Source organism: Atheta coriaria, unplaced genomic scaffold (assembly GCF_025399875.1).
Source record: "Atheta coriaria isolate IRGN ID8LTWV9N9 unplaced genomic scaffold, Caltech_Dcor_3.1 hic_scaffold_2_pilon, whole genome shotgun sequence".
Taxonomy (NCBI): Eukaryota; Metazoa; Arthropoda; class Insecta; order Coleoptera; family Staphylinidae; genus Dalotia; species Dalotia coriaria.
Window position 1 is genome coordinate 5,462,448 of NW_027045444.1, and position 25,588 is coordinate 5,488,035.

Below are 25,588 nucleotides of genomic sequence, written 5' to 3' on the forward strand. Positions count from 1 at the left end.
ATATGTATCTGATGGGGGAATTTTCCAATCTTTGTAATCCAGTAAGTCGTTGGTTACACTATATCGCTTTTAGTTTTAGGAGATATTAATTGTAGAAATCGTCGAAAAAAGAAATTATCCGAGCACCCTTTATAGCCGTTTTTATTTAAGAATGAAAATTTTATCTCTTAGATTTCCCGTTTTAACTATCCTATCTTACTAGAAAATAGTCCGTAGATTAAGACGCTGCGATCAGATCTTGTTAACCCTCTTTAGTTTGAGATGCAGATTGAAAAAAATGGGCAAAAAGAGTGAAAATGTCGCTTTTAGCACTTTTTAGTGCGTTTTTCGACCCAACTTTGCTACTTAGGAAATGTGTTATTTTTATATTGGTATCTGATAAATTTTACCAATCTTTTAATAATCAACAAGTCATTCATTACTATTGCTTTTGAGTTTAAGAGATTAGTGTGAAAATCGTTGAAAAAAAGTATCAAGCACCCCCCTTAGCAATTTTTCTTAGAGGTAATTTTATATATAGATTTCGTTTTAACTATCTATCATGTAGAGAATAGTCACTTAGGTGTTAGATGCTGCAGTCGATCATGAAATTTGTCTCTTTTGGTTACGGGATATTCACTTGATTGAAAGGAAATGGGCAAAAGTTTTAAATGTCACTTTTAGCACTTTTGGTAGCATTTTCGACCTTTTACTGTAGGAAATATTGTTATTTTTATATTTGGTACATCTGATAAGGGTGCCAATCTTTAATAACCAACCAAGTCGTTTCGTTACTATTGCTTTGAGTTTAAAGGATATTAATTATTGAGAAAATCATTTGAGAAAAGTATCAAGCACCCCGCTGACGAATTTTTTACAAGATGTAGAAATTTTATTTCTCCAGTTTCTGTTTTGAACTATCCCATATCTTATAGAATAGTCCGTAAATTAAGATGCTAGATGAATCTTAATTATCTCTTTTAAGTTTACAAGAGATATTCACATTAAAGAAAATTGTCAAATTGAAAATTTACTGCATTTTGGTACTTTGTCTACGTATTTAATTGACAATATATGTACTGCGGCATACAGCAGTGAAAACATTAATTATTGATTATGGTAGCCTTAATTGTATGGGACTAATTGTCTGTCGCATTCATAGGTGGCTTAGGATGCACTAAAATCATAAAATCAAGGTATACTGAAGCATTTTTATATTTGTGTCATTAAACGGTAGACTTTGAGAATAGTTTTGTATGCAATGCTGTTATCTGCGATTCGGTGTAAACAAGCGTTTTTAACGCATGGCTGTCCCACTTGCCTGTCTCCTGCTTTTGCCACATCTACTTACTTGGTGGCGTCTAGTTTAGTTTGAATCACTGGTAACGTGCCAATTGCAAATTCGCGCACTAGGGTTACGTGCCTTCGACGCTTGCTGTCTTTGTACACTTCTTACTTTCTTATCATATACTATCCGTCGTTGTTTACACATAGTTTTGGACATACACTATCAATTTGAATTGCAGCCAGTTTCGTGCCGATTCGCGGTAATCCAGTCGTGTTTTAGAGGGGCTTATATATGATTTAATTTAGGACTTTAATATACTAAAATTATGTATATACTGCAAGTCCGCGTGATAGTGGATTTGATAACATTCTTCACTCGGCGTTGTGCTTGGTGTCGGTTACAAATTAATCGGATATTGATAAATAGCCCCCCATGTTGATTCTCATCATTAACAAAGATCCATCAGGCTCGTGTGAGTATTTTTTAACTAAACAGCACAGATTGCTTATTATGTGTTGATTGTTAATTATAACATAATTCAATTGTAAGAAATATTTTTGTTTTAATTTATGTTTTCGTTTAGTTACCAGACTCGCTGTACCCTGGTCAGTTTATAATTCATTTATATTTTTCGATCAAATTTACATTTGCTGTTTATAAACAAGTTTCCTATTTATCACGTACTCCCTACCTGCAGGACCGATGAGAAAGGGGATCAACGGGAATAAATTCTCCGGGGCCCGGCTGATCGCTCTTAAAGCACAAACACACAAAAAATTAGGAAAAAATTAACGATTGCTGGGGCCGCGGACTTTCCCTTGGGCCGCGCTGGCTCTCGACGGCCCCTGTCGGTATCTCCTGGTATTGGGGAATTTATTGCAAGAGTAATCCTGTAACACGAGAGTTATATTGATAGTTGTGTGTATACGCATAAGTACTCGTTGCGCTTGATATTGTGGTTTTTTTGATATAACACGCGAACGCGGTGTCATAATAAGTTTGAAATAATTTTATCAGATGCAGAATTTAATTGTGTATCTCCCTGTATAGAAAGTTATCGCGAGAAAATTCCGTAACGCGAGTTATATTGATAGTTGTGTGCATACGCATAAGTACTCGTTGCACTTGATATTGTGGTTTTGATATAACACGCAGACACTTGGTATCACAATGGTTGAAGCCATTTCACCAGATGCAGAATTTAATTGTGTATCTCCTGTATAGAAGTTATCGCGAGAGAAATTCCATGCTTGCAGATTATTTTGATAGTTATTTAATTGCATACGCATAATTTTCGTTGCGCTTGATATTGTGGTTTTATATAACTCCCGAACGCAGTTGTCATAATAAGTTTGAAATAATTTTATCAGATGCAGAATTTAATTGTGTATCTCCCTGTATAGAAAGTTATCGCGAGAAAATTCCGTAACGCGAGTTATATTGATAGTTGTGTGCATACGCATAAGTACTCGTTGCGCTTATTATTATGGTTTTTTTTTTTTGATATAACACGCGAACGTGGTGTTACAATAAATATATTTGATTTATGTATATGTATATTTCATTTCATAAATATTTTTCAGTTGATTTGGATGAAGCATTGGCTAATCCACAGAATTAAGTTTATCAGCAAGGGACCAACTAGAGGATGTTCCGTAGTTCTGGTGGGTGCGTTTTGAGATGATGTTTTGATTACTGAGATGGATGTGTCAACTGGACTGAAGTTCCAAGAGATATGTTATATTTGGAAATAATATTTTATATTTTACTAATCCCAGTATTTATTCTGGTTTTGGGTGATTTCAAAATTGAGATTGGATAGCCGACGTTGATGATGATTCAAATTCAGTTGAATGAATTTACAACATTTTGAAGCTGTTATTGATATAATTTTTGTTTATTTTGTTAAGTTATAAAAGGCGTGTGCATATTATTATCCTGTTTTTCTTGCTTGTATTGTTAAAAATACTTTGTATATATTGAAATTGAGTTTGAATGGAATTCTACTTTTGTATTTCTAATTATAAATTGTTATCGTTTTATTTTGTTCCAAACGGAGACATAGCTCGCAACATCGTTACTCCTTTAATTAAATCATAAATCCTTAAACTTTAGTATTAGATACCACTGCTAGATATGAGAAATAGTTCAAAATCAATTTTATATTGTATCAATATTAATTTAAAAACGAATTTATCACTAGTGTCCTCTATCACGAGTGACTAAACTACGTCCTTCTATTCAAGGAGATTTAGCCTACTGCACTTTCTGCGATCTAATATTCAAAAGAACGAAGATTTTGTTGCAAATTTCAATGGATTTCTCGACAAGATTTGGCCAGAGAATTTGCTGAAATATTGCTACTCCATCAGTCTGTAGTATTAGGAACGCAGAAGTGGACATAGCGTTTATGAATGAGTATATATATTATTTCAAAAAATTGTGAATTCCGATTCGAAAACAAGATTTAAAAATTCCAACTTTTACAACTTCAAGCACATAAAAAGAGAAATCTTTTGCCTTTTTTTATAACAAAAATCTCTTTTCTTTTAAAATTTTTTTTTGCGCCACTTTTATCATTTTTAGTAAGGATGCCATCCCTGTAGAGAATTTTTCAAGAACAAGATTAGCAAGTTCTTCTTTCTCTAGCCCTTTTAGTTGTCGAGATAATTGGATAATTAGATTTCTCAGATCGAAACAGAATTTAAAATTTCAATTATACAGATTTTTAAACGTAATTTTACCCGCCTTGATATGGCGCCAAACCTCTATCAGCCTCACTTACACTCTACGATCGAATACAAAACCTGAGTTTCGACCATTTCCGAGACCAAATTTGTAATCATTTGCCTCCAAGTCGACAAAATAAAAGATTAGATAATAGGATCGCAGAAAAGTTGGGAAAACAATGCACTGAGGTAACTAGTGGAGTGCTGCCTCTGGTGGCGACGGACCGAAGCTCAAAACTTTCAGTAGTTGTAGTTTCCTAATTGATAGATGGCACTAGCATACACTTTTCAAAATAAATGGTTTGGGATCGTTAAATATAGATATATTTATCAGGTAGAAATAACAGAAATAATTACAATTAGAAAAACTTTAAAAATATTCTTTATTAAAGAGAAAACACACAAACATAATATTGAAGTCAATTTATGTAATAATTACAAAAGTTATTTAAGATAATAGAATTTAATAATAACAATCTACTGCAAGAATGGTCCTTCTACGATGTTAGAGTCAGATTACAAAATCCTAAAACAAGCAAAAATTAGTCCATCAGACACTTAACCACAAAATTGCTTGGGACAAAAACACAAAAGGGCATAGTTTTTCCGAGGGTTAAACCAACAGATTTATATATGAAAATAATAAAATTTCCAATACCTACAATTTGAATTTGAAAGAACGGTTATCCTACGACATTGCGTTCGCCCTTTAAAAGCAAAAAAACAACAAAATTAGCCAGAATAAAAAAAAAAATACAAAAAAAGGCATTTTATACAGTTTCCCGAGGATAAAACCAACAAATTATATATATAGAAAATAATAAAATTTTAGCCACCACAATTTGGTGAAAAACGGTTGTCCTCAGCATAGCGTTCGCGCCCGCTAAAACAGAAAAACCACAAAATCAGTCGAGCAAAAAAACACAAAAAGAGGCATTGTTGTAGGTTTCCCGAGGATAAACCAGCAAAGTATATATAGAAAATAATAAAAATTTAATACAATTTGGTGAAAGAACGGTTGTATCACTCCGGCATGGCGTTCGCCCGCTAAAACAGAAAAACAACAAAAATCAGTCAGGCAAAAACACAAAAAAGGGGCATTTTGCTTAGGTTTCCCGAGGATAAACCAACAAAGTATATATAAAATAATAAAATTTCAATACCTACAATTTGGTAGAAAGAACAGCGGATTTGTCCTCCGGCATCACGTTCGCCCGCTAAAACAGAAAAACAACAAAAATCAGTCAGGCAAAACACAAAAAGGCATTTTGCTTGGCAGGTTTTCCCGAGGATAAACCAACAAAGTATATATGAAAATAATAAAAATTTCCAGAAAAGCCACCACAATTTTGGTGAAAGAACGAAGTTTGTCGCGCCCGGCATGGCGTTCGCCGCTAAAACAGAAAAACGCCACAAATCAGTCAGACAAAAAACACAAAAAGAGCATTTTGCTTAGGTTTCCCCGAGGATAACTAAACGAAGTATATATGAAAATAATAAAAAATTTCCAATACCACAATTTTGGTAGAAAGAACGGTTTGTCCGCCGGCATGGCGTTCGCCCGCTATTGCAAAAAACAGCAAAATTAGATGAGCGAAAAATACAAAAGAGCATTTTGAAAGTTTTCCCGAGGAGAAACCAGCAAATTATATATAGAAAATAATAAGATTTCAATTACCACAATTTTGAAAATTTGAAAAAGAACGAGTTTGTCCCTCCGGCATGGCGTTCGCCCGCTATTACAAAAAAAACAGCAAAATTAGATGAGCGAAAAAAATACAAAAAGGGCATTTTGAAGGTTTCCCGAGGAGAAACCAGCAAATTATATATAGAAAATAAGGAATTTCCAATACCTACAATTTGGTGAAAAGAACGGTTTGTCCCCTCCATGGCGTTCGCCCTTAATACAAAAAAACAACAAAAATTAGATGAGCGAAAAAATACAAAAAGGGCATTTTGAAGGTTTCCGAGGGAGAAACCAACAAATTATATATAGAAAATAATAAAATTTCAATACCACAATTTTGGTGGTGGAAAGAACGGTTTGTCCTCGGCGCGGCGTTCGCCCGCTATAACAAAAACAGCAAAATTTGATGAGCAAAAAATACAAAAGGAGGCATTTTTGTAGGTTTCCCGAGGATAAACCAATAAAACTATATATGAAAATAATAAAAGAATTTCAATACCTACGAATTTTGGTGAGAAAGAACAGTTTGTCCCTTCGGCATAGCGTTCACCCATACAAAACAGAGAAAAACAACAAAATCAGTCAGAGCAAAACACACACACAAAATGGCATTTTTGCTTAGGTTTCTGAGGATAAACCAGCAAAGTATATAAGAAAATAATAAAGAATTTCCAATACCTACAATTTGGTGAAGAACGGTTTGTCCCGCCGGCATAGCGTTGCCCTTGCAAAAAACAACAAATTAGATGAGCGAAAAATACAAAAAGGGCATTTTTGAAGGTTTTCCCGAGGGAGAAACCAACAAATTATATATAGAAATAATAAAAGAATTTCAATACATACAATTTGGTGAAGAACAGTTTGTGTCCTCCGGCATGGCGTTTGCCGCTAATACCAAAAACAACAAAATTAGATGAGCAGAAAAATACAAAAGAGCATTTTTGAAGATTTCCCGAGGAGGAAACCAACAAATTATATAAGAAATAATAAAATTTCCAATACCTACAATTTTGAATTTAGCAGAAAGAACGGTTTGTCCTCCGGCGCCAGCGTTCGCCCGCTATAACAAAAACAACAAAATTTGATGAGCAAAAAAATACAAAAAAGAGGCATTTTGTAGGTTTTTCCCGAGGATAAACCAACAAAGTATATAAGAAAATAATAAAAATTTCCAATACCTACTACAATTTGGTGAAAGAACGGTTTGTCCTCCGGCATGGCGTTCGCCCCGCTGGCAAAAACAACAAAATTAGATGAGCGAAAAATACAAAAAGGGCATTTTGAAGGTTTCCCCGAGGGAAAACCAACAAATTATATGAAAATAATAAAAAAGAATTTCAGCCACCACAATTTGGTGAAAAGAACAGTTTGTCCTCCGGCATAGCGTTCGCCGCTATAACAAAAAACAACAAAAATTTGATGAGCAAAAAAAAATAGAAAAATAAAATTTCATGCCTGGGTTTCCCGAGGATAAACCAACAATTTACATATAGAAAATAATAGCAATTTCAATACCACAATTTGGTGAAAGAACGGTTTGTCCTCCAGCATGGCGTTCGCCCACGCTATAGCAAAAACATAAAATTAGATGAGCGAAAAAATACAAAAAGGACATTTTGAAGGTTTCCCGAGGAGAAACCAACAAATTATATATAGAAAATAATAAAAATTTCAAAAATTACCTACAATGTGGTGAAAGAGCAGTTTGTCCTCGGCGCTAGCGTTCACGCCCGCTATATATAAAAAACAACAAAAGTTAGATGAGCAAAAAAAAATACAAAAAGAGGCATTTTTGTAGGTTTCCCGAGGGGATAAATCAACAAACTATGTATAGAAAATAATAAAATTTTAATACCTACAATTTGGTGAAAAGAACAGTTTTGTCCTCCGGCATAGCGTTCGCCGATTATAAAAACAACAAAATTAGATGAGCAAAAAAAATACAAGAGCATTTTGTAGGTTTCCCGAGGATAAACCAACAAACTATATATGAAAATAATAAGAATTTTAATACCACAATTTTGGAGAAGAACGGTTTATTATACGACGTAGCGTTCGCCCGCTATAGCAAAAGCCAAAATTTATTGAGCAAAAAAAATACAAGAGCATTTCGTAGGTTTCCCGAGGGCGCGACAACAAACTATATATATGAAAATAATAAAAGGAATTTCCAATACCACAATTTGGTGAAAGAACGGTTTGTGCACTCCGGCGCAGCGTTCGCCCGCTATATCAAAAACAACAAAATTAGATTAGGTAAAATACAAGGAGCATTTTGCCCAGGACGAGGGAGAAACCAGCAAACTATATATAAGAAAATAATAAAATTTCAATACACCACAATGTGAATTTGAGAACAGTTTGTCCTCCGGCATGACGTTCACGCCCACTATATAAAAACAACAAAAATTAGATGGAGCAAAAAAAATACACAAAAAGGACATTTTGCTTAGGTTTCCAGGGGATAAATAACCAAAGTATATATAAGAAATAATAAAAATTTCCAATACCTACAATTTTGAATTTGAAAGAACAGTTTTGTCTATCCGGCATAGCGTTCGCCCACTAAAAATAAGAGGAAAAACAACAAAAAGGAAATCAGTCGAGCAAAAACACAAAAGGGCATTTTAGCCAGGTTTCCCGAGGATAAAACTAACAAAAGTATACAGAAATAATAAAAGGAATTTCCAATACCTACAATTTGGAGCAGAAAGAACGGTTTGTCCCGCCGGCAGCGTTCACCCTTATTGCAAAAAAACATCAAAAAATTAGATGAGCGAAAAAATACAAAAGGGCATTTTTGAAGGTTTCCCAGAGGAGAAACCAACAAATTATATATGAAAATAATAAGAACTTCAATACCACAATTTGGTGAAAAACGGTTTGTCCTCCGGAATGGCGTTCGCCCGCTATAGCAAAAAAAACAACAAAATTAGATGAGCAAAATACAAAAAGGACATTTTGTAGGTTTCCCGAGGAATAAACCAACAAAACTATATACGAAAATAATAAAAATTTCAATACCACAATTTGGTGCCAGAAAGAACGGTTGCAATACTCGGCATAGCGTTCGCCCACTATAACAAAAAGCCACAAAATTTATTGAGCAAAAAATACAAAAGGCATTTTTGCTTAGGTTTCCCGAGGATATAAACCAACAAAAGTATATATAAGAAAATAATAAGAATTTCCAAATACCACAATTTGGTGAAAGAACAGTTTGTCCTCCGGCATAGCGTTCACTTATATACAAAAAACAACAAAATTAGATGAGCGAAAATACAAAAGGCATTTTGAAGAGGTTTCCCGAGGGAGAAACCATCAAATTATATGAAAATAATAAAGAATTTCAATACCACAATTTGGTAGAAAGAACAGTTTGTCCTCGAATGGCGTTCGCCCACTATAACAAAAACAACAAAATTAGATGAGCAAAAATACAAAAGGACATTTTGTAGGTTCCCGAAGATAAACCAACAAACTATATATGAAAATAATAAAGATTTCAATACCTACAATTAGGTGAAAAGAACGGTTTGTCCTCCGGCATAGCGTTCGCCCGCTATTAAAACAACAAAAATTAGATGAGCAGAAAAATACAAAAAGGCATTTTGAGAAGGTTTCCCGAGGAAAACCAACAAATTATAGCAAAAATAATAAAATTTCCAATACAATTTGGTGAAAGAACGGTTTGTCCTCCGGCGCGTTCGCCCGCTATAACAAAAACAACAAAATTTGATAGGCAAAAAATAGAAAAAATGGCATTTTCGTACAGGTTTCCCGAAGAGGAATGAAACGAAAAGCAATTTATATATGAAATAATAACGAATTTCCAATACCACAATTTGTGGGTGAAAGAACGAAAGTTTGTCCTCCGGCATGGCGTTCGCCCGCTATAACAAAAACAACAAAAATTTATTAGGCAAAAAAGAAATACAAAAAGGGCATTTTTGTAGGTTTCCCGAGGACGTAACAAAACTATATATAAATAATAAAGAAATTTCAATACCACCACAATTTACGGGCAGAAAAGAACAGTTTGTCCTCCGGCATGGCGTTCGCCCGCTATATCAAAAAAAACAACAAAATTAGATGAGCAAAATACAAAAAGAGCATTTTTTGTAGGTTTCCCCGAGGGGAGAAACCAACAAACTATATATAAAAATAATAAAAATTTCAATACCTACAATGTGGTGAAAAGAACGGTTGTCCTCCCATTTGCATGGCGTTCGCCCGCTATAACACAAAAAACAACAAAGTTAGATGAGCAAAAAAATACACCAAAAAGGAGGCATTTTTGAGGGTTTTCCCGAGGATAAACCAACAAACTATATATGAAAATAATAAAAATTTTAAATTACCTACAATTTTGGTGAAAGAACGGTTGTCCTCCGACACTTGGCGTTCGCCCCGCTATAACAAAAACAAATTTGATAGGCAAAAAAATACAAAGGGGCATTTTATTAGGTTTTTGAGCATAAACCAACAAACTATATATGAAATAATAAAAATTTCAATACCACAATTTGGAGAAAGAACGGTTTGTCCTCACGACAGCGTTCGCCCGCTATATAAAAAAAAACAAAATTTGATGAGCAAAAAATACAAAAAGGCATTTTGTAGGTTTCCCGAGGGATAAACTAACCATTATATAGAAAATAATAAAATTTCCAATACCTACAATTTTGAATTTGAAAAGAACGGTTTGTCCTCCAGCATAGCGTTCGCCCGCTATAACAAAAAAACAACAAAATTAGATGAGCAAAAAAAATACAAAAAGGCATTTTGAGAGGTTTCCCGAGGATAAACTAACAAATTATATATGAAAATAATAAAAATTTCAATACCCACCTACAATTTGAGGTGAAAAGAACGGTTTGTCCTCCGACATGGCGTTCGTCCGCTATATAACAAAAAAACAAAATTTGATGAGCAAAAAATACAAAAAGGAGGCATTTTGGCAGCCGCAGGTTTCCCGAGGATAAACTAACAAATATATATGAAAATAATAAAAATTTCCAATACAATTTGGTGAAAAGAACGGTTGTCCTCCGGCTTGGCGTTCGCCCGCTATAGCAAAAAAACCACAAAATCAGTCGAGCTAAAACACACAAGGAGCATTTTGTAGGTTTTGGAGGGTTCAACCTACAAGTTAGCTTTTGAAAATTATAAAGAATTTTAATACCTACAGTTTGGTTAAAGATCTGTTGTCCCTGCGATAGCGAATTGTTCGCCCGCTAAACAAAAAATTAATGAATATAATAGTTCTAATTTGCATTAACGTCCGATCACTTAATTGTCTTTTCCGTGCAACAGTAAAAATATTTGCTTAAACAAATAAACAATTGAATACATAAAATAATATATAGTAATACCAATTCCGACATATTAGTAAGCAAACGGTAGCCGCCGGCAGCTTAACAAATATTTGGATAAGTCACTAAAAATCCGATTCCCTTCAAATTGTCCCGACAATTCAATAACACCATAAAGCTACACTCGCTGTAAAATTCATTTGTCGTCCATACCATTATCACATTAATACTTTAAAGAAACGCAATTAATAGCTACGAAGAGACTAACAAAACAAAACACGAGCTCACAACACCACCGCGCACGACCGACTAAACGGGAAGAAGACAATTGTCAGCCAGCGTAAACATCTGGTTAGGGGACGCAGGTGTTAGATAACATAGCATAGTATATTTTGAAATATTTCTCCATAATTCGTTTGGTACATTTGGATTATAACAATGACATATGATACTGTCATATTAATTAGCGTATAAATTAAAGAATGATTAGCAAGAAAACTTCCCATTGCTGAAAAGTTCAATGTGGTTCAATTAATTATAGCCACTTTTGATAAATAAACTGTCAAAAAACAGTGTTAAATTGTATTTAATAGTACATTAAGTATCAAGTGGCTAAACGGGAGTTTTTATTTATGAACGTTGGGATCTTTGATCGGCTGGTCGCTAGCGCGTATAGTTCAAAAGACATATGCTACTGAATTCGAATTTCCAATTTAACTAACTCATATTATACAGAATTTCCCGTAGATTAAGACCTTGCCATTCGTTGCTTTTATTTCTCTTTTTAATCTACGAGAGATATTCGCGATTGTATAAAACGGGCAAAATTGAGAAAATGTCACTTTTCACTTGCACTTTTGAGTCGCGTTTTGACCTTTTACTGTTGGAAATATATAATTGTTTTATATTTTTTATCACAGTAGAGAATTTTCCAGTCTCTCATAATCAACAATTTCGCTTGGTTGATATCGCTTTTAGTTTAAAGAGATATGAATTATTGAAAATCGTCGAAAAAGTATCAAAGCACCCCCCTTATACAATTTTTCTTAAGGCAAAGAAATTTTACCTCTCCAGATTTCCGTTTAACTATCCTATCTTATGAAATAGTCCAATAGATTAAGATGCTGCGATCAGATCTTAATTATCTCTTTTTGTCTACGAGATATTCGCGATTGAAAAAAATCGTCAAAAATTGAAAAATGTCACTTTTTAGCACTTTTAATCGCGTTTTTCGACCTTTTACTATTGGAAATATAATTATTTTATATTTTTATCTGATAGAGAATTTTCCAATCTTTCATAATCAGCGATTTGTTGGTAGCTATCTCTTTTAGTTTAAGAGATATGAATTATTGAAAATCGTCGAAAAAAAGTATCAAGCACCCCCCCTTGGCAACTTTTTCTTAAGAATGAAAATTTCATCTCTCAGATTTCCGTTTTAACTATCCTATCTTATGGAGAATGGTCCGTAGATTAAGATGCTGCAATCAGATCCTAATTATCTCTTTTAGTTAACAAGATATTCGCAATTGAAAAACGATCTTTTACTCCACAAATTTAGGTTTGGGAGAGTTTGACATGTTTCGCCATCAACATGTCCAACTCTCACCAAATTGTAATCTAATATCACGTTAACTTTATCAATAAATATATTCTAAATATATATATATATATATACCATAAGTTTTAAAATCTACTTTTAAGTGTATGGCAAGAAGATCAAAAGAAACCAGCTTTAAAATTAATCCAAAATGGCGACGACCACAACGGGCAACTGACAGAACTAAAAAAAGAGCAATAGGAAAGAAAAACCCTAGAAAATGTCGATTGTACTACTGCGCATGCTTATTACACCTGTCAACAACTCGAAAAAAGTAGTGATGGTAAGCACATCACTAAATTACCTCACCACATGATTACACACATGATTTACTTGATAATATTCAAAAGTTGCGCTCTGATTCAAACTTCATTCTACACTATCCATTACCAGATGTGTATTATATATGATCCAGTGTGTTACAGGTCGGTGCACGTACCCGGCCGGCACATCCCCGCAGTCGTCGGTTGTCAAACGGCGAAGCGAGTGACTTGCGACTGTCGTCCACCACGAAGCGTCTCCGTCACATCATACAGCGCAAACAAACATCAACTCACACGCGCGCCACAAGTTGTAGTTAGCAAAAAAAAAAAAAACATGGAGACACGTAAGTAACATCAAGCGATCAAAATTCCAACCTGCCGTCCAGCATGTCTTTCACACGCTTATTTCTCACACGGACGATGTGCCGGAGCACCTTGGGGCAGCGCAAGGTGCCGCCTTCGTGTAAGTCCCCCCAAAACACCACAACCCCACAACCACATTATCCCCAATAAAAAAATCTAATCTATTTTATTCTATGTAATGGTCAGTTAAACCTGTTGTTAAAGCACTCGACAAGGACGTCATCGCCAAGATGCGCACCATCTTCGCCTCGGATAAGAAAAACATCTTCGCGCAGAACGTGTGCTCGCGCGTGGACCCCTTCGACGTGTGCCTTAGTCGCAAATACCTCGAGGAACCCCTCCACGTCTTCAATCACAAAGTCGACGAGGTGAAACCCACCACGAATCAGAAGAGCAGCGGGCGTTGCTGGATATTCGCTGTGCTCAATGCGATGCGTGTGCCATTCATGAAGAAGCTCACCGTGGAGGAGTTCGAGTTCAGCCAGGGCTATCTTTTCTTCTGGGATAAGATCGAACGCAGTAACTTTTTTTTGAATAATGTCGCTGAGGTTACGAAGCGCGGGGAGTCCATCGATGGGCGACTCATGTCTTTTCTACTTAATGATCCGACGAGTGATGGCGGCCAGTGGGATATGCTGGTGAATCTCATTACTAAGTATGGTGTTATGCCGAAGAAGAACTTTCCGGAGACGTTTAGTTGCGAGCAGAGTATGCGGCTCAATTCGATACTTAAAAGCAAAGTGAGTTAAAAGTTTCTAGGGGATTTTTATGTGGAAATGGGGAAATTTAGGGGAATTTAAGTAAGTTTAATCTTGAATCTTTGGATATTTATGGTTTTTAGGTAAAAATTAAGGTGTTATTGGTTTATTACTTTAAGAAATGTACGAAAAACTAAAGATTCAAGCTTAAATTTAAATAAAATGCAATGGTTTTTGTAAAATTCATGTTTCTAGGGATTTTTAACACGAAAATAAGAAAATTTAGGGGAATTTATGTAAGTTTATTTTTGAATCTTTCGTTTTTGGATGAAATTTTAATGAATAATCAATTATTTCATTATTTTTAGGCGCTAATTAAGCAGTTATTGATTTATTACATCAAAAAATGTATGAAATACTAAAGATTCAAGCTTAAACTTACATAAAACGCTAGAGTTTTTGTAAAAAATCAAGTTTTTAACGCGAAAATAAGAAATTTTAGGGGAATTTGTCTAAGTTTAATCTTAAATCTTTGTTTTTTGATGAAAATTTTATGAAAAATCGATTATTTCATGATTTTTAGGCTCAAATTAAGCAATTACTGCCTTAATACAACAAAAAATGTATGAAAAACTAAAGATTCAAGCTTACACTTGCATAAAACGCATTGATTTTCGTAAAATTCAAGTTTCTAGGGAATTTTTAACAAGAAAAGAAGTAAATTTAGTGGAATTTATGCAAGTTTAATCTTAAATCATTGTTTTTGGATGAAACATTGATGATTAATCGGTTATTTCACGATTTTTAGGTGAAAATTAAGCTGTTATTGGCTTATTACATCCACAAATGTATGAAATACGAAAGATTCAAGCTTAAACTTACATAAAATGCTAGAGTTTTTGTAAAAATTATTTTCTAGGGATTTTTAACGCGAAAATGAAAAAAATTAGGGGAATTTGTCTAAGTTTAATCTTAAATCTTTGTTTTTCGATAAAAAATTTATGAAAAATCGATTATTTCACGATTTTTTGACTCAAATTGATCAATTACTGGCTTATTACAACAAAAAATGTATGAAAAACTAAAGATTTAAGCTTAAACTTACATAAATCACCCAAAATTAACTTATTTCCTCATTAAAATGACAAAAAAACCTTAAAATTCACTAAATTTTACCATTTTCTAGCATAGAGAATACGCAAAAGCAATCCGAGATAAAATCAGCTCCGGTGCATCGGACGCCGACGTGAAGATGCTCATCGAGGACCAAATGCTCAACATTTTCCGCGTGGTGGGCATCTGCCTCGGCGTGCCCAGCGAGAAATTCACCTGGGAGTACTACGACAAAAACAAAGCCTACCACTCAGTCGGCCCCATCACCCCACGCGAATTCTACGAAACGCATATTAAACCAGTCTTCAACATCGAAGACAAAGTCTGCCTGGTGACGGATCCACGCCCCACGAATCCTTTCGGCAATGTTTACACCGTAGATTGTCTTGGGAACATGGTCGGCGGCCGTCGATGCATTTACAACAATCAACCAGCTGAACTCTTATTGGAACTAACAGCGAAGAGTATTAAAGATGGCGAACCGGTGTGGTTCGGCTGCGAGGTATCCAAACGCTTCGCTGGTAAACTCGGAATATTAGATCTAGATGTCCATGATTTCCCGCTGGTTTTTAATCTGGATATTCAGAAGACCATGACCAAAGCCGACAGGTTGCTGTATGGTGATAGTTCCATGACGCACGCGATGGTTTTCACCGCTGTGCAGACAAATGTAAGCATAATATAAACATAACCTTAAAATTAAAAACCTAACCTCAAAATTCATATTTAATGCAGGGTCAAGGTGAAGTTACGAAATTACGCGTGGAAAACTCCTGGGGTGAGGACAGAGGCGAGAAAGGATACATCGTGATGTCCGTGCCATGGTTCCACGAGTTTGTCTTCGAAGTTGTCGTGGATAAGAAGTACGTGCCGGCGAGTGTAATGGACGTGTTCAAGCAGGAGCCAATTGTGTTGCCTGCATGGGACCCAATGGGCACACTCGCTTAAAATCTCGTGAAATGAACGAATAATCTCGAAACACTTGAATCGTATTTTAACATAAGAACATAAGAAATTACCTGAGATTAAGAGCGGATATCAGAATATGAGATGCCATATATTACATTACATAAATAATTAATGCGAAATTAACAATAACCAACAAACAAGACAATAATCCCCGTCATTTTTTAATAATTATCATGATATTTGTTTGTTTTTGTTCGGTTTGCGGTGTAAAGATGATTCGTATTTCAATTTCGACCAGATTCCTTTACACATTTTGATTAGTCTATGGTCGAGGATTGTATCACTCATTGCAGTGTGATATTCATTTAGAATTAAGCGTTTTGATAGCTGGAATTCTTTCTTTTGTATGAGACTCAACGCGTAATAGAGTCTACAACGTGCTGCGATGTTAGCATCACCCAAACGCAGCGCCAACTGGAATTGATGCGCGGAGATTTTTGCGGCTGTCTCTGCACAATCAACAAAATAATCTCCAAGTGCGGAAAATGCACCGCCGAGTGTGGATAACCATGATAGGGTGTGGTCCAATTCACAGCGCTCACGTACCATATAATTACACTTTTCATTCCTGAAAATTTTAATGATTTTGATAAAATTTTTATGTTTTTATTTAATTTTACATAACTTACCAGTTGTAATCAATTGTATCTTCACAATTTGACAAAGGCATCAAATGTATCCGCACCCTATCAATATTATTTACGTTTAAAAGGTAGTTTAACACTACATCGCGACATTGTTGACATTCTGTGAGTGCTTTTATAAGGCAGTGTAAAGTAACACCACTCAATCGCAGCCTGTATAGATTGACTACTTTTGAGCTGGTTTTTATCATTTCTGAGGCTTGAAAATGCTTCAAAGATGCGGTATTGATCGCTAGACGATCATAGATCAAATTACCGGCGTAAATTTTCACGTAAATACGATTTGTGGACATTTTCAGGCGAGATTTTGAATATTTTGTGATTATTTTAGGTTAGGTTAATTCTATCCCCCCATGAAATGTCAATGTCATCATCTGTTCGTACTGGGGGGATATGTATATGATATGCACTACATGAACAACACTACTACTACTACATGCATGTAGTAGTTGAACTACGTAGAATGTTTACTGCGTGCACTGTTTTCATTTGTGCGCTTATCATTTCGAATGCGTAGCGTCGTCGGAACTTTCCATCGCTGTTCGCTTTTTTTTCCCTGATTGAATAATCGACGCGAAGAGCGCAAGCATGGCTAACTTGAAACTGATCAAAAACTTGAACTTGCCGACGAGGATCAAGTAAGCATACAGTTTAATTATTAAATTTTGTTGTAATATTGTTAATGATGAATGTGTTTTCAGTCGGTGCATCTCAACGACGCCGACAAAACAAGAATGGTTGTCAAAACTGATGGTGCGCAAGATAGAGCCGACGAAAGAGTCGCATAGTCGCATGCTGAGTGATAAAGAAATTGTGTATTCGCTGCAAACACACAATTATCGGCCGGATTGTAAAAAACAATACTTAGAAAATGTGTGAGTATGATATAAAAGTGAGGTTATTAGTTGTTACAGGGTGTTGTCTTTTTACAACAAGGTTCAGTTTTTGTTGAGTTAAAGTGAGGTTTTGTTGTGTTTAGGAACAAAAAATAACAAATATTGGGATTTTTAGTATTTTACATGTGTTTCATCATTTTTAAGATGATTTTAAGCTTAAATATTTGAGTAAAAATGATATTCTGATGATAATGTGAAGAATATGAGAGGTTATGATGGTTTTTGACAGCTGTCATTCAAATTGACAGAATAATAATCTGTTTTACCACCAAAATAAGGTTTTCTAACTAAAAATTTTTCTTTTTTAAACTTTTCTGAGGATAATTCTTTATAAAAATAGAAAATAACCTTAAAAACACTCGTAACTTTCTCAAAAAGCAAATAATTCTATCATAAATAAGTCTAAAACTTACAAATTTTATAGTTTTTAGTATGTTTTTTGGATACATTAAGAATATAAAAGGTTATATTAATTATTGACAGCTGTCGATCAAATTGACAGAACAGTAATCTACTTTACCGACAAAATAAGTTTTTAAGACAAAATCTTCAATTTTTAAGCTTTTTGACTAAATTTTTCATTAATTCAATGCTACACTACATTTATAAACACATTTTAACATGTTTTCTTTCTGTTTAGCAAAAAACACATGCAATTATTCAACTCAATCAAAGAAATCAACGATGGAGTGGACCTAGTAGGTTCCTGGACTGTCAACGTCGGCGACCAAGACCAAGCTCTGCATTTATGGCAATTCCGCGGCGGGTTCCAAACAATCGACGAAACCACGCAGATTCTCGCCGAGAACTCCGACTACATCAAACTACAAGAAGAACAAGCTAAACTAATGCGTTCCAGACATCTACAGTATCTACTCGCATTCAGTTACTGGCCAGGAATAGAGAAAAAACCTGCGAAAAACATCTACGAAATACGTTCGTATGCCCTCAAACCAGGCACCATGATTGAATGGGGCAACAATTGGGCCCGCGCCATTAAAGTCAGACAAAACAACCAGGAACCCTTCGCTGGGTTCTTCAGTCAGATTGGGAGACTGTATAATGTGCATCACATCTGGTGTAAGTAAAAATATTTATATTAATAAGTAAAAAATTATGTTTTTTAAATTTTTTTTTGGTTAAATTTTTAGGTTATAAAGATTTAAACACTCGTAAAGAAACCCGTGAAAGCGCATGGCGCACACCCGGCTGGGATGAGTGTGTTGCCTATACTGTTCCATTAATCCGCGAGATGCATTGTCGTATTCTGGTCCCCACCGAATTCTCGCCGACACAATAACAGGTAGGTACGCAGAGATATTTTTTGTATCGAAAACATATAATATACACAATGTTACAATAATATAAAGCTAATCTACGAAGCCTGTAACATTTTCTCGTGCACACTCTCATCGCCATTTTGTATTTGACTACATTTACTCTTCCCCCCGAAATACTCTTCAATCTCCGCGAGAGTCTTACCTTTAGTCTCCGGCAGTAAGAAATAAACGAACAACGTGCCTGCAGCACTAAACAATCCATAAAACATAAACGTACCAAACGCGCCAATGCCTACAATCAACGACGGATAAATCTTCACGACGATAAAATTAAACAAATACGCGAAACATGTGATGACACCAGTGACAGTGCCTTTGATCTCCGCTGGGAAGCACTCCGCTGCCAATGCGAACGGCATAGTTATGAAACCCAACGTACTCGTGAAGAAATACACCATGAGACAGGCAAATGGCAGCCATGACACACCCTGCCACTGTTGGTGTAAATAAACAGCTAGTAAACACATTGTGAATGTCATACCAACACCGGAAATCAACGAGATTGGACGACGGCCATAGTTTCGACTTATAAACGAGACTAAAACAGCGCCTAAGAACCGCACGAATGCTATTAAAACAATGGCGATGTATGAGTTAATCTGTACACCTGCCTCTTCGACTATATCAATCGCATAGAAGACTATTACGAATGTCCCGGTGAATTGTTGAAAGAAAAAGAAGGTTTGTACGATTAAGAATGGTTTGTAACACGTTGGGCGCCTGAATGGCTCGAAGAATTTTTGGATTTTTCTTGATAAATTCTCCGTGGATGTTTTCAGTGTGACTTTGTTCGCCTCGCGACGCTGGATGAGGTCCTGGATGTCGTTGTAGATCTCCGGAGTGTATTCGGTGTATCCGTAGATGCGTTGCATGTTCGTGCTGGCTTCATCGATGCGGTTGTTGGTGACGAGCCATTGCGGTGTTTCGGGGAGGATGAATGTGACTAGGACCATGGATATGCATGGTAAGATGGCGGTTAGCACGGCGACAGTACCACAACTAGCCTGGAAGTTAGATTTTTTTTATTAGTTTTTATATTTTTTGATAGGAAGTAGTTTTTATTCGCGATTTTTTTGTTTTAGACTTAGTATATGTCAATTCTATCAAAAGATTCGAGATTTTATTGCAAAGAAATTAATCCCTACTAATATTATAAATGCGAAAGTCCTGATGTTTGTTACACTTTGACGCAAAAGCTACTTAACCGATCATCATGAAAATTTGTACACATATTCTTAGTGGTCCCCGAATGGTTATAGGCTACTTTTTATTTAATAAAAAAAATTATTTTTGAAATAAAATAAAGAAATAGTTTAGCCAATAATACCTCTGCATCTGGCTATTTGACTACTTTAACGCCATCTAGCATTCCAGCAATGAAGCTCAAACCTAAGTACTATAGTGCCATCGCACTGTATTATCACACTGTATTACCGACAGCTACGTCAACATCAAATCCAATTGACTACACTATGGAGACTGTACACTATACTTCCATAGACTATACTTTCAGCCATTTTAAACTTCCCGCCATTCTACTTCATTGTTACTTCTTCTGCGACTACAGACGCGTACGGAAGCAACTTCATTATTTTAGATATTCGCGAGCGAAGCCAAGGGTTAAAGCTAGTTTTATATAAAAATTGCTCGAAATGCACTTCAACGCCATCTGGAATTCAAATATTTAACTATAACTATGATTGAATTTCATTGCCAGCTTTTATTCTTTAGAAAAACGCTGTTTTTAGGGTTTTCCCGTCAATTATTCTAATTTTTCTCGCTGTAAAAACCTTCTTTGGACTTTAACCGACATTTTAAACAAAAAAATAGCAAAATTCCTGAAGGCGTTGTTGAGTTATGCGCTTACAAACACATTTTACGATTCTTATATACGATTTTTATATTATAAATATGATGTAACATGAATTCTTACTGGGAATATAGCTCCGAAGACATAAACTGTTAATATTCCAATAGCGAAGAATACGCCATTGGCCGTGGTGAAAACTCCTCGTAATCGAGGCGTGGATACTTCTGACATGTAGACAACAGGAGGCATGCTGGCGAAGCCTGTGCTGAATCCAGTGAGAAGTCTGCCGACGATTAGTGTGGCATAGCGTGCGTCTTTCAAGTCCATTGCCACGGCGATTGTTATCCAGCCGATGAAGGTGATTAGGTTTACCATTAGGAGGACGGATTTTCGCCCGAGGCGGTCGGAGGTTGGGCCTGATATTAGGCAGCCGAGGGGTGTGGCTATCGAGGCAATAGATGCTGTAAAAATGTAAAAAAGGGAAATTAGTGGTTTTTGGGTGTAATTTTAATGGAGGAAGAAAGAATGAGGTTAAAATTTAGTTTTTTGAGAGTGGATTTCTTTAAAAATAGGAATTAGGAGTTAAAATGGTCGTAACTTTCTTATAAATTAAATAATTTAATATTTTATGAGAGAAATGAGATTAAAAGTTGCAAATTTGTTAATTTTTAGTGTTATTTTGGTTGGTTGTTTAGAATATGAGAGGTTATGATGGTTGCCGACAGATGTCATTCAAATGGACAGAATATTAACCAGTTTTACAACCAAAAAATTATTTTTTAACACGAAATATTTCTTTTTTTAGCTTTTCTGAGAAAATTTCTTTAAGAAATTGAAAGTTACATTAAAAACACTTGTAACTTTCTTTCAAAGCAAATAATCACATCATTTCTGTCATAAATAAGTCTAAAACTAACAAATTTTATAGTTTTTAGTGTATTTTTGGTTATATTAAGAATATGGGAAGTTATGATGGTTGCCGACAGTTGTCATTCAAATTGACAGAATATTAGGCTACTTTACAACCAAAATAAGTTTTTCTGCCTCAAAATCTTCCTTTTCTTAGCTTTTCTTAGCAAAATTCTTTAAAAAATAGAAAGTTGAACTAAAAACACTCATAACTTTCTTAAAAACAAAGAATCACAACATTTCTGTCATTACAGCAACATGTTGTCGCATGTAGGTACAAAACATAACCTCAAAAATTAAAGAAAGTGTAATATCGGAGTGTTAAACCTCTTTAAAACAAAGATTTAAACATAAAAATCATTGTTTTGCTTCGAAAAACGAGAAATTTCTGCGAATATCTTGTGAAAATTTAAACCAACTGCGTTAATTATCAAAAATTGTGAATTTAATATCAAGTTTCAAAGGAAAAACATTCATATTGTGTGAAATTTGAGGTTAAAACAAGGCCTTATGGTAATTTAAACTTCTTACCAAACCATGATGCTTGACTCATTGTCAACGGCGCAACTTCATCAGATATGAGTGCAGGAATGGCCACAGCAGAGAAACCAATACTCATGCTCGGTGCCAAAGAGGCTGAGTATGCCACAAGGGCTAATATCACCTAAAAACCAAGAAAAAAAGGTAAAAAAATCATTATATTTTCGCATTTCCATAATATAATCTACAAAATCATAAAAATAGTAAGTATTTATGTCATAACAATTCTATTTGTACTTGACACTTGTAATAATTGTTTATGATGTGTTTCTAGATGATAACCCGATTGTAATATCAGTATTCGACATGCTTGTTCATCTCACGGACGCGCCGTGCAAATAATTATCAAACAAAACAAGACGCTAATCTCGCGAGTCTCTTGAATTACATTATAAATCCGCGCACACACCGCTCACGCTCAATGACGCTTTGATATCACCTGGAATAGATTAGGGTTTATTGTGTGTGATTCGTTTGAAGTGATGCAATTTCATTTTTCTCCACACGCGACGAAAATCGGAGAATTTCCATTTGCAGCGCGAATCTGTGCCGGGAATTGTTTATGCGGCGTGATTCCTTGAATATTAAGCCGTGGATACATAAAAATGCGCTAATCCTATTATATTATTATTATGTGGAAAAATGTTGGGAAATGATGTTTGTTTGGGAACGTGGAAATATTCGGGATTTTCGGTTTTTATTATCTGTTTGGTGGATAATGATGTGGGTGTTATGCATTTTTGGATTATCTAGAGAATTTTGTTGATAGAAAGGCAATGGAATATGTTAAATATTTAAAGAAATGAAAATATGAGTAAATTAATGAATTTAGTTATGTTATGTTGAGAATATTGATGATTATGATGGTTTTTGACATTTTTTTGATAATTTTTTACAGATTGATTGAATATTAGGCTATTTTATAACTGTCACTGGTTTTTTAAAGTTAATTTCATTGTTTCTTTGGTTATTGTGAGTAAATTACTGTAAAAAATGGAAAGTTGCGCTGAGAAAACTCATAACTTTCTTGTAAAGCAAATAATCACATAGTTTCTGTCATAAATAAGTCTAAAACTTAGAAATTTGATAGTTTTTAGTTATTTTTTGGTTATATTAAGAATATGAGACGTTATGATGGTTGCCGATAGTTGTCATTTAAATTGACAGAATATTAGGCTACTTTAGAACCAAAATAACATTTTTTAACTTAAAATCTTTCTTTTTTTAGCTTTTCTGAGCAAAATTCATTAAAAAACCGAAAGTTGTACTAAAAACAGTTTTAACTTCCTGAAAAAACAAATAATTACAACATTTCTTTCCTAAATTGGACTAAAACTTACAAATTTTATAGTTTTTAGTATGATTTTGGTTATATTAAGAATATTAGATGTAATGGTGGTTGCTGACAGTTGTAATTCAAATTGACAGAACATTAGGCTACTTTACAACCAAAATAAGATTATCTGCCTCAAAATTTTTCTTTTTTTAGCTTTTCTAAGCAAAATTTAAATATATATATAAAGTTACCCTAAAAACACTCGTAACTTTCTTACCAAGCAAATAATCACGAAGTTTCTGTTAGAAATAAGTCTAAAACTTACAAATTTTATAGTTTTTAGTATTTTTTTGGTTATATTAAGAATATTAGATGTTATGGTGGTTGCCGATAGTTGTAATTCAAATTGACAGAATATTATGCTACTTTACAACCAAAATAAGGTTTTTTAAGTCAAAATCTTTATTTTCTAAGATTTTCTGAGCAAAATTCTAAAAAAAAAAAACGAAAATTGCGCATAAAACACTCTAAACTTTCTCCCAAAACAAATAATTACATAATTTCTATCATAATTAAGTCTAAAACTTAAAAATTTGATAGTTTTTAGTATTTTTTTAGTTATTTTAAGAATATGGGAGGTTATGATGGTTGCGGATAGTTGTCAATCAAATTGACAGAATATTAGGCTACTTTACATACAAATTAAAGTTTTTTTAAGTAAAATTCTTAAAAAAAAACGAAAGTTGTACCAAAAACACTCATAACTTTCTCAAAAATCAAAAAATCTCAACATTTCTTTCACAATTAACATAAACACTCACTAATCCTACAATTTTTACTAATTTAAATTAACTTACTTGTTTCCATGTTGATCTCTTCTGATTACCACCCGGCGTGACCGTTCGAAATGGCGTCGTCTCAGACTTCTCACCCATTGTACCGCAATTTTCCACTTGTATTGTTTTTATTTATATTTTATATTACTCTGAATCACTCAGCCGCGCGCCATGTAAATTATACACACACAAATATTTACAATGTGATTATTTTCCATTTAAGAAGCAATATTGTGCTTATTTCCGGCTCGCCGCATCCAACAACGATGAGTATCTTGTTGTCTCTTTGTGTTAAACTCCAAGACTCAACCGGTTTTCATTTTCTACACACGTATAACATACTAAGCACTTTACTCAACAAAATTTCTACTACTGCGCGTTTTTAACTTTTTTGTGTTTTTAGTTGATTTATTCAAGTATGTAGTGAAATATTTAATATTTAAAGTTTTTACCCGTTGAAAATGTCGAAATAATGTGTTAATTATATTTCGTTACCAATGCGCTAACTGTAAACCGTCAGCAATCGTATGTATTATTACTTAAAACTTCAAACTGTTCAAACTGTAGCCTTCAGCGTGGTCTCAGCCTCCGGCGTCGAATGTGCGCATAGACATCTGGTCGCGAAATTAAAACGCGCTCGCTCGTCGCCGCCGCTCGTAATTAAAACACAATTCTATTCTCTCTGATAAAACAAAGCCGAAATTGATGTAATAAACGCTCGAGGCGTGACAATTACACCTAATCAACGCTAAATATTACAATTTACAATCATTCAAGTTGTTTCAGCCTTGTTTTCATATTAAAATCAGTAAAATTTCATGTTTTGTGATGCGCTGCGCGTTGAATTGCTTAATCTGTTATCGATTTATGCGAAACATAGTGGAAGCGTGAGCTTCAGTGTCAGAGTCACAGTCAACAGCGAAAAGTTGGCGTAATCGTGTAGATATTGTGTTTTTTTGTTGTCGTTTGCCCTTTTGTTTCGTTTTAGTTTATTAATCGCTTTCTGTGTCGTCAACGAATGATTACTCCACGCAATGGCGATAAGATAAGCCTGGATAACCTTTTTGTGTTAGGTAACTATCGAAGTTTAGTTATCTTTAACTGATTTGTTACAAACAAAGTTTTGGTCAAAAGTTTTTAAAGTATACATATGGTATGTTAACATAGGCAACCAAACATACACTTTGGGGGGATAGGTATACACATGTATAAAAATTAAACTAAAAATGTTATAAAATATAAATAATTAAGATATTTATTAATAATATTATTTATTTAATGTTTTTATATATATTTTAAGTCATTTTTTACTATTTTGTGGTTGAAATTCATT

At 34.4% G+C, this 25,588-nt stretch overlaps 3 protein-coding genes across 3 annotated transcripts; 2 read left to right on the forward strand and 1 right to left on the reverse strand.

Annotated features, from left to right (window-relative positions):
* Window positions 1–13,032: 13,032 nt before the first annotated feature.
* Window positions 13,033–16,116, forward strand: LOC135803254 (bleomycin hydrolase). The gene is made up of 4 exons (XM_065316851.1): window positions 13,033–13,205; window positions 13,411–13,964; window positions 15,109–15,705; window positions 15,771–16,116. Exons 1-4 carry the CDS (start codon window positions 13,196–13,198, stop codon window positions 15,981–15,983), a joined length of 1,374 nt encoding a protein of 457 aa, XP_065172923.1. The 5' UTR covers window positions 13,033–13,195; the 3' UTR covers window positions 15,984–16,116.
* A 963-nt stretch (window positions 16,117–17,079) lies between these two features.
* On the forward strand, window positions 17,080–18,926 carry Nipsnap (protein nipsnap). The gene is made up of 4 exons (XM_065316857.1): window positions 17,080–17,286; window positions 17,350–17,523; window positions 18,185–18,624; window positions 18,696–18,926. Exons 1-4 carry the CDS (start codon window positions 17,237–17,239, stop codon window positions 18,842–18,844), a joined length of 813 nt encoding a protein of 270 aa, XP_065172929.1. The 5' UTR covers window positions 17,080–17,236; the 3' UTR covers window positions 18,845–18,926.
* LOC135803255 (facilitated trehalose transporter Tret1-like) lies at window positions 18,659–24,894 on the reverse strand. Its single transcript, XM_065316852.1, has 4 exons — window positions 24,277–24,894; window positions 22,135–22,267; window positions 20,818–21,155; window positions 18,659–19,888 (listed from the first exon to the last, which is right to left on the reverse strand). Exons 1-4 carry the CDS (start codon window positions 24,352–24,354, stop codon window positions 18,920–18,922), a joined length of 1,518 nt encoding a protein of 505 aa, XP_065172924.1. The 5' UTR covers window positions 24,355–24,894; the 3' UTR covers window positions 18,659–18,919.
* Between the last annotated feature and the right edge of the window lie 694 nt (window positions 24,895–25,588).

Excerpts from the sequence above, each read along its gene's own strand:
- LOC135803254 (XM_065316851.1), top strand. Across the intron at positions 13,965-15,108 it reads ATTCGATACTTAAAAGCAAA|CATAGAGAATACGCAAAAGC; the intron begins GTGAGTTAAAAG and ends ACCATTTTCTAG. Across the intron at positions 15,706-15,770 it reads TCACCGCTGTGCAGACAAAT|GGTCAAGGTGAAGTTACGAA; the intron begins GTAAGCATAATA and ends TATTTAATGCAG.
- Nipsnap (XM_065316857.1), top strand. The coding sequence starts at position 17,237 with ATGGCTAACTTGAAACTGATCAAAAACTTGAACTTGCCGACGAGGATC. Across the intron at positions 17,287-17,349 it reads AACTTGCCGACGAGGATCAA|TCGGTGCATCTCAACGACGC; the intron begins GTAAGCATACAG and ends ATGTGTTTTCAG. Across the intron at positions 17,524-18,184 it reads AAACAATACTTAGAAAATGT|CAAAAAACACATGCAATTAT; the intron begins GTGAGTATGATA and ends CTTTCTGTTTAG.
- LOC135803255 (XM_065316852.1), bottom strand. The coding sequence starts at position 24,354 with ATGGGTGAGAAGTCTGAGACGACGCCATTTCGAACGGTCACGCCGGGT. Across the intron at positions 22,268-24,276 it reads AGAGATCAACATGGAAACAA|GTGATATTAGCCCTTGTGGC; the intron begins GTAAGTTAATTT and ends CTTGGTTTTTAG. Across the intron at positions 21,156-22,134 it reads GAGTCAAGCATCATGGTTTG|CATCTATTGCCTCGATAGCC; the intron begins GTAAGAAGTTTA and ends ACATTTTTACAG.